The sequence below is a fragment of the Rhipicephalus microplus genome, chromosome 8 (assembly GCF_043290135.1).
Source record: "Rhipicephalus microplus isolate Deutch F79 chromosome 8, USDA_Rmic, whole genome shotgun sequence".
NCBI lineage: Eukaryota > Metazoa > Arthropoda > Arachnida > Ixodida > Ixodidae > Rhipicephalus > Rhipicephalus microplus.
The window spans coordinates 13,782,182-13,796,126 of NC_134707.1; the positions used below are offsets into that span (position 1 = coordinate 13,782,182).

Genomic DNA, 13,945 nt, shown 5'->3' on the forward strand with positions numbered 1-13,945 from the left:
TTAACACAAGACACGCCTTTATAACACTTGACTACGGATTAGCTTACTACAAATTTCGCATATTTATTTTTTGAAACAAAAAGAAGAATGGCGTAGGTTTTGAATGCATGAAATCGCAAGTTTAGATGGGAACAGTGATGAGATGTAGAGGTAATCTGGTAAGCAAGAGCAGCAGATCACTAAAAAAAAATTCCTCCTTCACAGACATCTGTGCAACACTAAAGTAAAACGTGTTCCTAGATAAATAGTTTCATGTCTGCTGTATTTTGACATCAAAGATCTTCGTTAGGCCCCAGATATTATCATTTATATAAGAGAGCTTATACAATGTATGTTGGTATTTTACAGCTAAGCCACCTTTTAACTACATCTCCATCCTAATGACTAACGTCATTGAATAATGAGTAATCTTGTTCTTGCGGTTATAAATGCTTGTGGTAGCTGTAGTAAGTAACGTTGAGTGGCTCCAGAAAAAAAAATCACGGCATATCTACGGAGTACATGATGAGGAGTGGGGTGAAGCGTCCACAAGTCCGTCCGTCCGTTCGTGCGTCCGTCCGTCCGTCCACACGTCCATCCGTTCGTGCACCTGTCTGTGCGTCTGTCCATCCGCTCGTCCATCTAGTGAACACTCCAAGTACCGCCATCTGGCATCTTTTTATCATATATTCATTGTGTAAAAGTAACGCCATCCAGCGGATATTCCAAGGACTAAACAAGGAGTAGCACGGCCGAACTAGAGGAGTGGCACACGCAAACTGTCTCACGGCTCACGCTTCGTGCCTAGTTCCCACCTTTCACCGCCGCTAAATCATGGCAACGCGGCCCAACCCTTGCTAAACCTGTGTGTTTAGGAAAAAACGGTTAACGATTTAGAGTACTTGGTACTCCACTGTGGCAGAGCATATAGCCGTCCCGTGGGTCACCACCTACCGTGGGTGATGTGAAAACAGACTGACTTGCTAAAACCAAGCAGGTTACGCGACACCCAATGAGTTTAACGTGGCAATATTTCTCAGGTGCTACTCTGGACACTGTCGAATAGCGTCATGTTGTGAACTTTTGTATTGTCGGCATTGTAAGCCAATCAGAGAAGTCGTAGGAGCTCACTTGGCCAATTATCATCGATCGATGGCATAATCTGACAACATGACGGCATTCGACAATGTCCAGGAAAGCATTTCTGGACAGGTAGTGTTCAAAGTACGTCCTTCTGCTACTGTTTTTTTTTTTTTTTGGCAAGCATCACATTCAGAGCAAAATTTATTGGAGATTAAGTAACTGACACTTGTCCCTCTAGGTTATTTCATCAGAAACAACTATCTTTTTATTTATGAATAACGTGCGCGGGTTTTCTCCTCATTTAAAAATGTGCGCGCGTGCCGCTCGTTTAGTCCGGCAGTGTAGGTGGCTACCTACTACTACTACTAGTACTACTACTACTACTACTACTACTACTACTACTACATACATCTCGGACTCACGAACCACGGCATAAGGAGCTTCGTCCCTAAAAGTGGTGTGACAGCCAGAAGAGCGTGACGGATTGTACGCCATACTTGGGCTACTTGCTGCATGTTTCCAGTCAACTGTAAATGCTTCAGGTATTTCATTTCATTTATTTACTCTCAAGGCCGAAGCATTACAGAGAGGAGCGGGTATACATCGTACAGAAAATCAGGAAATACAGCAAATCAAAATTATATGCGCACAATGGCGGTCTGAAAACCATAAAAGAAAAGAAAGACTGCGTGATGTGAAGAAAAGGCAGGGTGGTTGTAACAACAATGTTCAACATGGTTGCGTCTTTGAATGACACGCGCACACAAAAAACTAACAAGAGAAAACACAGCGTGACTTAAGTGGCGAATTTACGCGAAGTGGTTAGAGAGGGCGTTTTTAAACAAAGTGAGGTCAGTGAACGCCACTAGCCGACAGAAGGAAAACGCAACGCGCGCTGTGTCTTTGCTCGCCGGTCCCGATTTTTTGCGGCACCAGTGTAAGTGGGGAACGTGGAGTTACATAAGATATATACAGTATGGCCTTCCTTCTAGCATGAGTGGGCCCGCTACCAGCTGGCGGCCGGCGGCCGTTGGCGTGCCCCGGTAGCCACATGGTGTCGTGTGAGAGGACGGACGGGTGGACGGATCGAAGTAAACGTTGAGGATTAAAAGATTCCTACTTGAAAAGTAAGACCATAAAACAGAAAATACATAGTCGAGTCAGAAATTAGATCCCCTCACAAGAAAGGCTCAGAAAAGGACACGAACAAGCGAATTAACACACGAACAGAGCACGAAAGAGCAGGACAACACAAGAAAATCACGGAGAAGTGCCGACAAGGTATACATCAAAAAGATGAATATGTGCTCCGAAATTTATCCTGCTTTTCTTCGTGGTGGTAGCATAGAAAAGTGACTTACATTTTGTGTTCAGAAGAAGTGTTTGACGATTTACAGTACGTGCTACTCTAGTACAGGAAAGCAGGAAGCGGTCTTTGTGTGTTTGGAAAAAGTTAACGATTTAGAGTACTTGGTGCTGTACTATGGGACAGCGTATTACCCTTTGGTGGGGCTCACACTCGATGAGCTCGTGTCGATAAAAATTATGCTAACTCGGGTGGAGCCCTTTGTTTAGAAAAAGTTAACAGTGTAGAGCACTTAGAGCTTGCTCTACTATGGCATATCACGTGACCACGTCGTTATGAATTACTGAGTAGGCGCGACCCCCATCCTCCCACCCTACCCACTGGGACTCTTAGGAGGAGAGGGGCAGCTTTTCTCCGAAACAACGAACGATCACCAGGCGGTGGTTGATATGACAAAATTTTGGGTTTTTTTTTTGGGGGGGGGGGGGGGGGGGGCAGATTGCTGCTCTTGCTCCTGAAGAGAGCGGCAGTGGGTGTCCAGTGTGCAGCTCCATGGTCGTCTGCAGCTCGTCAAACGGCTGGTAAAAACCACCAGAGTAGTCTAGTAACACTGGTCTCTCCCTCCGTTCGCCTCGTCCGAGTGAGTGGGGTACATTTGTGACGTTTTCTTGCGAGTTGACATCACTATACACATAGGCTCCGCCTTTATCCCCCAGTATTTGCCCCCGTCTGAATACCCATTCACGGTGTGGGCCGTTCCTTCCTCTGTATTATTACTATTATTATTATTATTATTATTAGTAGTAGTAGTAGTAGTAGTAGTAGTAGTAGTAGTAGTAGTAGTAGTAGTAGTAGTAGTAGTATGTAGTCACCTCTAGTTTGTGACTTGCTCAATAGTTAGCATTACGCATTATCATGATAATTCACTCCGTGAATATGTTGTGAATGTTTTTAAGTGCAAGGTACTTGAGGTGCCCGACAGGTCGTCTGTCCATGCATATCTTTTTTTCAATACCTGCATAACTCGTCTTTATATCTTCATGAATACGTTTTCACGTTGTTGCCTTTTTTTTTTTTAGGAGTGAAGCTCCTTATGCCTTGGGTCGTCCCCTGATAAGTTTGTAGTATGCAGCCACCTCTAGTTTATGACTTGCTCAATAGATAGCGTTAGCGGTTTTCACAAAATATACACACAGTGAATGATGATGAGTGGGGCGAACCGTCTGTTCATCCATCCATGTGTCCAACCACCCATCCGTTCATTCGTTCATCTGTCTGTTCATGTACACTTCCATCCGTCCATGCGTCCACAATTCCGTCGGTCCGTCTGTCGGTCCATCCGTGCTTCCACTCATGCATGCATCCGTCGGCCGTCTGTCGGTTCGCCCGTGCTTCTCTTCAACCATGCGTTCGTTTGTCTATGCTTCCGTTCATAAGTCCGTCCGTGCGTCCATCCATCCATTCGTCCATGCTTCTGTCCGTCAGTCCGTGCTACTGTCCGTCCATCCGCGCATCCGTCAGCCCATGCCTCTCTTCGTTTGTCCATCCGGATGCACGGATGATCGGACACACAGACGAATGGACGGACGCTTTGCCCCACTCATCATAATTCACTCCATGGATATACTGGGATTTCTTTATTTACAGAACTACGGCTATTTGTTGCTCAATATTTGTTCTTGACACTTCCTTATGTGCGTTCAATTTTTGCGTTGTCGAATTGCAGTTCTTTGTACATTCAGCTTCTGCTTGGGCCTATTTTTGGGCATGCAGTGTTGTGTAAATAAAATGAACAAGGTAAACCTCCTGCAGCGTGATTACGCTCACAGTAAAGTACTCAGACCTAACCATAAGAGGGCTAAGAGTGCTCAACACATGATTAAGATCAGTGAACAAGCTATAATATGATGCATTGAACAAGAATAGCCAGGGCTATCAATTTATTTAAAATCACTCTAAATTATCGCAAACATAGGAATGAATGAAGGTGCTTGCAAGAGGGGGCACCACCACCTCTTCTAACGTTGAATGCCCCTCATTCGATCAGCGTTGGCGTTAGTGCGACGTTGAGTCGCTACGTTACTACTACTTATGCGGGAAACAAGCTGTCGAATGTTGCAGCGGACAACGTGGGTCGCAACTGGTTTATACTTAGCATGAAGTTGATAAAGAGCAGCAAAAAGAAGCGCAAATGTGGAACGCTGAGTATGTGAATCTGCGTGGCAAGATTCTGCTCTGGACCGGGGAAACCTGACTTGCTTACGCCAAACATTGGGGTCATTGGCGCTTTGGTAAACCAATCACTGCTATATTTACGAACGGCAAACACTGGGTTTCCGTGCAGTGCACTTCCCAAAGCTTCACAGTAGTGAATACGCCTTGTTTTTTTGTGTTTCCCTTTAGATAATGGTGAGCTATACTCACGGATAGTTTACATAACTCTCTTGTCTCGGGATCTTTCAGAGGACCACACAATTTACTATATGAGACATCACTCTCACGTTTTTTTTTTTTTTTTTACGCAAAAGATGCCAAACCTCCTTTTACGCTTGGGTTTTTTTTTTTTTTTCATGACTGCACCCTAACGCCAATACGTTATCACTTTTTCACGATTGAGCACAGGACATGGCTCGTGCAAAAACATGGATACTTGAGTTTGCGCTCTCTGTAGTTTTTATTTACCGTGTGGAATGATAAACTTCGCTATGTAATTTAAACAAAATTCGTCTGGTTTCATCTTTCTTCCAGGCTCACCTCAAGAACTGCCCTTGCAACGTTGTCGCAGCTCCTCTAAATCGGTCCTCTGATTCGGTAATTATTATTTTCATTGATCATGCGCATCCTGGCATAGGAAATTTTTTATATAAGATGATTGCTGTCAATTACAGAAATAAAAGAAAGATGCAGCTTCGCAGCTCGTTTTGAGGTCTAGTAGAGAGGATAATCATTTCCATGACTATTTTTGCATTATCGAAGTAACCATTCGTAATAACTTATGTATGTCGCACACCCAAAGTAAGTAGGTGCAATCCTCTGGTCATGTAAGTGAACATGAATATTTTTTTACTTGAAGACGCTTACGTACGCTTCCTCTTAAGCTCTATTATCTATAAAATTTTCTTGTTCGAGTTCTCTTTATTTCTGTATTACTGAATGAATGCGACATTTTTGTCAGATTGTCAAAGCGTATCTATCAGAACCGCAACAAGGCTTGTTAACCCTGGTGGTATGCAAGGGTAAAAAAAGGTTATGTAAAATTGAGAATTTTTTTTATTTTATCACACACTAATCAGCTTATATATATGCTGGCCGCGGCGCCTTAGCACGTAAAGTGTCACTGCACTATTCAAGGGCGCAGGTTCGGTTCTGACACATGGCTACCACAATTTGACGGTCACGAAATGCGAAGCCCTCCATGTTAGTGGGCCTCGCAGTATTATGGTTTTCGTCACCCAAAGACCCAGGAGTTCTTACTATCACCCCTTTTTGCTACAGCGTTCATCAGGAGAACAACAAGGCCCCATTGACCCCATTGATCCTCAAGGAGAAAACAAGGGCTCCAAGGTAAAAAAAACAATGATAGACATACGCGACCTAATATTACTCAATATCAATAATTTACTCAATATCATTCCCTTGTGAAAAAGAGAAGGCTGATTTCTAAAAATAATAACATAAGGAAACTTAGCAACCATGACACAGCGATCGGGGCTTGTTATCCGGAGTGCACTGCAACCGGTGTTATGCAACCTAGAACAGTTAGGCTGCTGGTATGGTTCCCGGCTGCATTTAAATTCTACTTAAAAATTAATGTTGCTCAGAACGAGAGAAACACGAACCTATCAATATTGGTTCGTTATGAATGCATGCACACGCATGGAGTGGATATTTGAATTTTTATTGCTGAAGTAAATTTCAGGCTATGCCCTTGACGCGGAGGACTTAGAAAATGATTTATAGGGTTTCAAAAAATGAAGTTTCATTTAATTGGCAATCCAGAGCAGCTTACTTGGGCTTGCCTAATCTTTCCTCTTTTTTTTTACTGTACAAGAATATGTAAAGCTGCAACCAACGATGTTTCCACAGTTGTAGCATGCCGCATGCTGTCCGTTCGTATTGTCAGAATCTCTTCTCCTGTGTGTGTGCCTGCTTGCCCTGGAATTTTGTGCGATCAAGAATGGTCGTTTTACTCACACATATTCTAAAAATACTGCTGTGCAAATGTTCAGCATGTCATTCCCGTTATTCAATAGGATTTCTTACAGAATCACCCGCCATAGTGGTGTAGATGTTTGGAGGCTTGACTGCTGACCCGCAGGTCGTGGGATCGAATCCATGCTTAGGCGGCCACGTTTACGGTATAGAGGCGAATGCTTGATGCCCGTGTGCTTCGATTTTCGTGCACGCAGAAGAACCCCACGTGGTCGAAATGTTCGGGGCCCTTCACTATGGCGTCTCCACAAACTTCTTATTTCGGGTCGTAAAACCTCAGCGATTATTATAACCCTTACAAAATCTCTTTGATCATATACTTTTTATTTACTTGCCCGATAGTTAAAAAACACATGGAACTATATAACATTCTGTAACAAATGGAATTATACTATTCTAGCATACGAAAACATATTGAATTGACGAAACGGCATACGCATAGTTTCAGAGCAGTTGTCTTAATTATTTTTGAAGCCATTGACTTTCATGCCTTTAGTAAGCTGTCTTCACGTTAATATCACAGTTTGCCCGGTCGGTTTTCTAAGCTCGAAACAATAATTGTGAGACTTCATCATTCACAAAATGGGCTACTTGCCATTTGTCTAGAACCAGCAAGAAAGTTTTTTTTTTTTTTGTGAGTGTGACTTGATTCCCCCGTAAAGCTCATTTTTCATAACCACCTACGCGGAATCGAATCCCGGCGGCGGCGGCCGCATTTCCGATGGAGGCGGAAATGTTGTAGACCCGTGTGCTCAGATTTGGGTGCCTGTAAAGAATGCCAGGTAATCTAAATTTCCGGAGCCCTCCACTACGGCGTCTCTCGTAACCATGTGGTGGTTTTGGGACGTTAAACCCCTCATATCAATCAATCGAACAATCATAACCATCTAGCAACTGTTCCTAACAGTGAAGCGAACTCTTTCCGTGCACCATGCTATTCTGTCGCGCCAATTCTACTCGTTATCTTTCGGCATTACCATTATTTACACGTCCTTGATTCGATGTGATGAACATTAAGTCCCGGTTGACTCGGGCCAGATTATTATTTTTTTATCGGAGCCCTTAGGCCCCCGCTCCTGCGTTTAGTGGCGTCGCCGTTGCATTCAGCGGGGTAGGTGTAACCGCTTGACATAAAAAGTAGTCCGATAAACATAGAAAAAAATTAAAACAACACCGCAGGTTGAATGAGATTCACACCTGCCCCTTTAGTATGGCAGTCAAGTGTTCTTTCACAAATCCGTGGTGGTGCTCGAAACTTATTTTCGAAAATGCCGTGCGCAGCAGTCATGTCGGGCAAGGAATCGAGTTAACCATATAGTACGGTTTGGCAGATGTGCCAAATAAGAGCCAGTCATCACACAATAAAAATCGCGCAAAAATCGTGTGGTTCAGTTCTTTCTACTTTTTGAAAGGTGCCGAGTCATGAGTCTACGTCATCAGGTACTGGTTTAGAGGGTAGATGCATAGTGGGTGCCTTGCTTATTCGCATAAAAATGAATACTGGCTTAGTTGGCGCTGTCCTACATTGCAAAAAAAAAAACTACGATTTTATGACACGGTGGATGCCATCCGGAAAGCCGAAATTTTAAACACAGCTCTTGACCCAACACGAAGCCTTTCTCCGAATTCGCGTTGAGCAGCATCATAATTGTCGGCGAGTTTTCCTTACTGGGCAACGAGATGCCATGAGGTAACATGAAAATGTGTAGCATTTCACTTTCGAAAAAGTTTTTAATTACTGATACTTGACAGGGTGAGTAAATACTTGTGTTAAAGAGAGAACTCAGACGTCGAAGTCTGCTTTGTATTCGACAGAATTTTTCTAGAGATTTTTTGTCCTCTCAACTAAAATAGTCTGTACTTGTTCAAATTTGTGGCGCCGAAGCAGAGGATCAGGAGCACGTGCTGGCTTCATATCTTTGTAATCCTGTGACAGCATTCGCAGCCACGTACCGTCATTTCCAAAAGGCCGCTATCGTAGCCGTCGCCATAAAGCCTACTTCACACTGAAACCTCCGCTTTCTACAGCGACCGGAATTCCCCTGCCGCCGAAACGCAGCGTCGTTCGCACTGGTCGCCCCGCGCCGCCGAATATGCCGTCTACTACGGGGCGAACGCGGAATGGATGCGCTGTCAACCGGTTGTTGTCGCGGCTCGCAAACGCTACTACGCTATCCGGTGGTGTATACTTCGACGATTCTCGTACGCAAGAAGCAAGAAAAGACAGTACTGCTTACTTTGCTGGCAAGTGGCTGTCTTGTAAAGCACGAGCAGAAAACCCACCGACGCCAGCGGCGTTGGTGGGTTCATTTTGCTCTGCAAGACCGCAACAAGCTCGATCGGTCACGCCAACAGCAAGCTCGGTCACCTCTTTCACGAAATACGGAGGCGAAGTAGGAACAGAGTAGGTTAAGCTCCCGTTGGTTTCAACATTCAGTTACGTGCACTGCCGCATAACAAGTGAGTAGGGCTTGGCCGCTATTTTTCAAAATTCCTTCACTAGCGCTCCTATTAGTCCACGGTGACCGATTCGGCGGCAGACGCCGCAAAAATCGGTCCGAGAGCAATCGGCACGGAGAGGGCCCTTTCGGCGGATCTCGCCGCCGCCGAACCGGATTCGGAGCACTTTCGGCGGCCGGAATGCTCAATGTGAACGCGGCCTATGTGTGGTAGTGCATGTGGGCTTCATCGTACGATACTTAAGCGAAGTAATTGGACACATGTGCTTTTTTAGCGAGGGCTACATTGGCTATATTCTCGCCATTTCACTGTGGCCTGTGGCCGCACCTCCAGCTGAGCCGTTGCCTAGCCACAACTGCTAATGGCTGCACCACTCGCCGCGCTATTTGGAATGACGTCATAGGAGGAGCTGGTGAAACCTGTATATAGAAGGGGCAGCTCAGTGGAATTCATCCGCAGATATAGAAAAGTGAGTTGGAAAAACTGAAAGAAGCATGGCTTTGTTATTAGAACGAAACCAAGAGGTAGTGGTGAGCCGAGGAGACCGAAGAAAACACCTCGAGAAACATGACCGCACAAATAACCAAGCTAAACAAAAAGATTAACCATACCTTTCCGTAATACACACCCAAGCTTAATGGAGTTAAGCCACAGCTAATTTTTCCTATGACTTTTCTCATCACTTTCTATGACGTCAGACTCTGCTGTCTTGGATCGCTAAATAAGCACATCTTTGTGGCGCAACATATGTACTTACAGGTACCACCTCATTGGTCGAGTTTAATGAACATGCTGCCTGATAGAGCAAGGTAGCAGAACCCAATGCCACTATTAAGGTCATGATGTTTTTTTTTACTGTTCATGAAAGACTAATGATCACTCACACATCTATGTACTTTGCTTTATTTCAAGATGGCCCAATGCAGTTACTGCAAAAAAGCAATCCCGAAAAAGTCAGTGCAGCAGCACATGGAAGACTGTCGTGAAAACCTGCAAATGAGCTCGCAGCACGGTGAGACAAACTTCGAGGTGACTATGGACTTTTCTTTGCCTACTTTTGATAGTTTAACTCCCAAACAGCGGGCAATAGCCACTCACGTAGTCTTTTGTTACCTTTACAATTTGTCTGTGCAAAAATAAATCGTACTTTACACTATTCGTGCCCATATTTATCAAAGCAGAATACGAGACCAGTTAGACCACGTGCTAACTTGGAGGTCACCAAGGTGTTTGCACCACTTTTTTCACGACTTTTTGCTTCGTTTATGTTTCTTTCAAGTCAATCATGCAAGAAGACACCTTAAAATGTTTAGGTCTAATTGCCATGCATTAGCACCATTCTTTCTCTGGTTGTGTGTTGCACTTGTTATCGGTGAATGCTGTCATATACCATCATAATTAACTGGCTTGCTAGCCCATCTTGAATAAATTTTCTTAATTTACATGCTTCATCATTACCAATAGAACATGTATAGGCTTAACTTGGCACACAAAAGCACAGTCGCTTTCGTACAAGAAAAATGTCTTCCCACTATACAAAATAGCGCCACTCCTGCCAACATCAGCGGCTAGAAGAACATGCTTTTGGGCATGTTAGTGCCTTAGTTTGCTGAACATTCCGTAACTGGAGTTTCCGTAACTGGAGTGCTGAACATTCCGTAACAACTCAGATTGATTGAGTGCAATAGACGTGTCACTCACACAAGCCGGCCCATCACTTCTAATATAACACACTTCTAGCAGTTCCTGTGCTGTTCGGACTCTCCTTTTGCCGATAATCCTACCTTGCCGAGTTGTCCTTCTTTAATCAACTGATGGCATGCCAGGGGTAACTTCTTCGTGCCCCTCTGTATGGGTGAAAGTTTACTTGTTTTTCAGTCTGCACCGGCTATAAACACTTGGTAGTTTGGCGGCCGTCTCTCTCTTTCCTCTCCTCTTTTTCGTGTTCCTTGTATGGCATCAGCTACGAAACGTTCAGCAAAATAAGTGGCTATGTAAGCGAGAAAAGCGATGAAAATCCTGACGCCGCCTTCTGTTTTCCTCGCCATCTCAATTGTCATGACGTCATGGCTTTTGACGATGCAACCTAGTGTCTACGAAATATAATCAGCCAGGCGATTTGCAATGGAAGATTCCGAAGGTTTTATTAAGCCAATTGGCCACAACACAAAAAAATGTCTTGAAATCCATGACGTCTCACAGGCCGTTTTGGTAGCGAAGTGTGGCGTTAAACTTAAAACATATATCAGTGAGCCTCACTTTCACTTCTAGTCATCAACTTTTGGGACGGCAAAGCAAAGGACGATATATTTTTCAAAAACATTATCAGCCTACACCAAACTTATTGTGGCAGTGCAGTGTCTCTGTCAATAATTTACTGCAGATCGTAATATTTCTCGTTGGGGACCGTACGACTGCACAAACGATAAAGCTCAATGGGTGTTTTTGTCAAAAGCTAGCTTAACGTAGACCATCGAAAATGCTAGGTCTTAGGTAAACGTTGATGGCCCAATAGCATATATATATATATATATATATATATATATATATATATATATATATATATATATGTGGGAAAGAAGTGTATACCTAAGTGCTCGTTTTTCCGTGTTTTGACACAATAATAATGAGATCTAACAGACAATAATGCCAAGGAATGTATTGGCGAAGTTATTAGAACAAATGGAATGTAAATAAGAAGAAAGAAAGGAGGGTGAATATATATATATATATATATATATATATATATATATATATATATATATATATATATATATATATATAATAAAAGAGTGCAATACGATGGTTTGTTGGTTATTTGATATCATAAAATTATTTGTGCATCACAGTAATATGGCACTTGTATTGGCTTTCCTTTTCCAAGTATTCATTACGCACTTGACACTTTTTTTTTTCAGCCAAATCTTTATTGGTAGACTTCTGGCCTTTTAAATGCATACACTACCGATTTCGGAACAACATGAATGATTCAGTGATATAGAATTTATTTATTCATCTAATTATTTATCAATTGACCGATCGATCGTTAGAATTGAAGAGCTGAACCCTTCGCTGTGAACAAAAAAATTCTAAAAATTTACATTCTTCTATTTTGTGCGTTCTTTTTCATTTCAGCCTAAACAAAGAAAAAATAGTAAGACCATTGCACGACGTGACAGTTGTGGGGATGTAAGTGTTTCAAAATACTTTTTCTTTGAAATGTTTAAATCTCAGTTCCTTAAACACACTGTTTTCACGGTCACTTCAGATGTCGGGAGATTTTTCAGATGACCGAGACATGCCTTCATTTGAGGTAAGTTTGTGCCTCGCGGTATCTTGCGATTTTTTTTCTGGACATATTTTGTTATGCTCTGCTAGACGGATGATGACACTGTGGATGCAGCAACAAAACTTAAAGGTGGTGACACGAGTTATTTCAATGTAAGTAGAACGTCACTTATTTCCTTGGTAAACTCTTATCTACTAAAGCATGACCAGTTTCATTCAGTTTTGTGTGTGATATTATGCTTTGATCCTAATAAGCATAGAGCAGTTCATAGTTAGTACAAATATGTTTTCTTTTTTCACAAAAAACTGCATACTTTCCGCTAATTCACACAAAGATGGGTCGTAGAAGGCTGCTGAGCATGTTCCAGCTTCCCTTGTTTCTGCTTCACAGGGCAAACTGTCCTTCTTATGCAGTACTGTATACAGCTGTGTTTTCTCTTTTGCATTTTGTACCTTCTTTTTTGTGTCTCTTGCTTTGCTTTTTTTTCTCTGTTTCTTTCGCTGATTTTCTACAGTTTTCTTACTTCCTCTATTCTTTCTATGCCTTCGCTTCTCTCTCTCTCTCCTTTTCTCCCTACCTCTGTAGTTAATCTATCCCCTTATCATTTTTATCTGTTTCTTCTGTTTCTATTTTTCTGTCTTTTTTCTTTGTATATCTCTGTCGCTTTTTCTGTGTGCCTTTAAATGTCTTTCTTCCTCTGTTTCTTTATATGGCCATGCCAATCTTGTATCGAACTTTAAACATCAACGGTATTGTAATAGTGTGTCTCTGGTCTATATTACTCTGAAACAATTATGCTCAATAACATTGTCGCTAAACTCGTAAACGCCTTCTTGTCCTCTTTAGGGTACCATGGAAAAAACCGAGAAATCAGCCTTCCCTACAGACTCCATTGAGGTCGGTAACTTTGTGATCGTATTTCCGCCTAACCGCTTTTCTTTAGCCTATCACGTGCGGTGATTTGGTTTTAATGGGAAACCTTTATTTCACTGGTACATATCGTGACTATCCCACATTTCTGAAAGATATGTGTCACCAATAAATTGTCGCTTATTATTTACTTTTGCGTACAAATGAAATTGTAATACAAAATACGCGATGGCAATTATATGGTAATGGCCGAGAATACAAGTATTTATGCCAGTATAGTGCCTAGAAAATACAGAAATTATTATTTACATACATACCAGGGAGGAGGGCATGCTTGTAAAAAGGCAAACTTGAGAGGCGTACTTATCGAATTTTGATTACTTGTGCTAACCTAACGCAATTTGAATTCGTAAATGCAGCCTTTTTTGAGGAAACGTAACTTCTTCGTGCCAGCTTAATATTATATATATAAAGTAAATTTTAAAATATTCCACAGGTAGCATGCACCATGGAAATTGAGAAAAGGTTTAGTCCTTCTCAAATCTAAAAATTTATTGGTTTTCAGGTTGAATAAATATGTTAAACGATGGTGATAGTGCAACGTATTGTATACGTGCAAACTTTCCTCCTGCTTATATATATATATATATATATATATATATATATATATATATATATATATATATATATATATATATATATATATATATAAACTGCCTGTTATATATTTATCTATTCACATTCTG

General features: G+C 42.2%; 1 protein-coding gene across 7 annotated transcripts in view; it reads left to right on the top strand.

Moving 5' to 3' along the window:
* LOC119164156 (uncharacterized) overlaps positions 1-13,945 on the top strand; it is a 42,376-nt gene that overhangs the window by 13,900 nt on the left and 14,531 nt on the right. For 5 of the 7 annotated variants that reach the window (XM_075871083.1, XM_075871085.1, XM_075871089.1 and 2 more), the window contains exons 4-10: positions 5,117-5,179; positions 5,864-5,932; positions 9,953-10,069; positions 12,176-12,229; positions 12,309-12,353; positions 12,419-12,481; positions 13,176-13,226. In XM_075871083.1, coding sequence (XP_075727198.1) covers positions 5,117-5,179; positions 5,864-5,932; positions 9,953-10,069; positions 12,176-12,229; positions 12,309-12,353; positions 12,419-12,481; positions 13,176-13,226 — 462 coding nt within the window. The remainder of the gene's footprint in view (positions 1-5,116; positions 5,180-5,863; positions 5,933-9,952; positions 10,070-12,175; positions 12,230-12,308; positions 12,354-12,418; positions 12,482-13,175; positions 13,227-13,945) is intronic. The other 2 variants (XM_075871086.1, XM_075871090.1) reach the window with 1 other exon arrangement.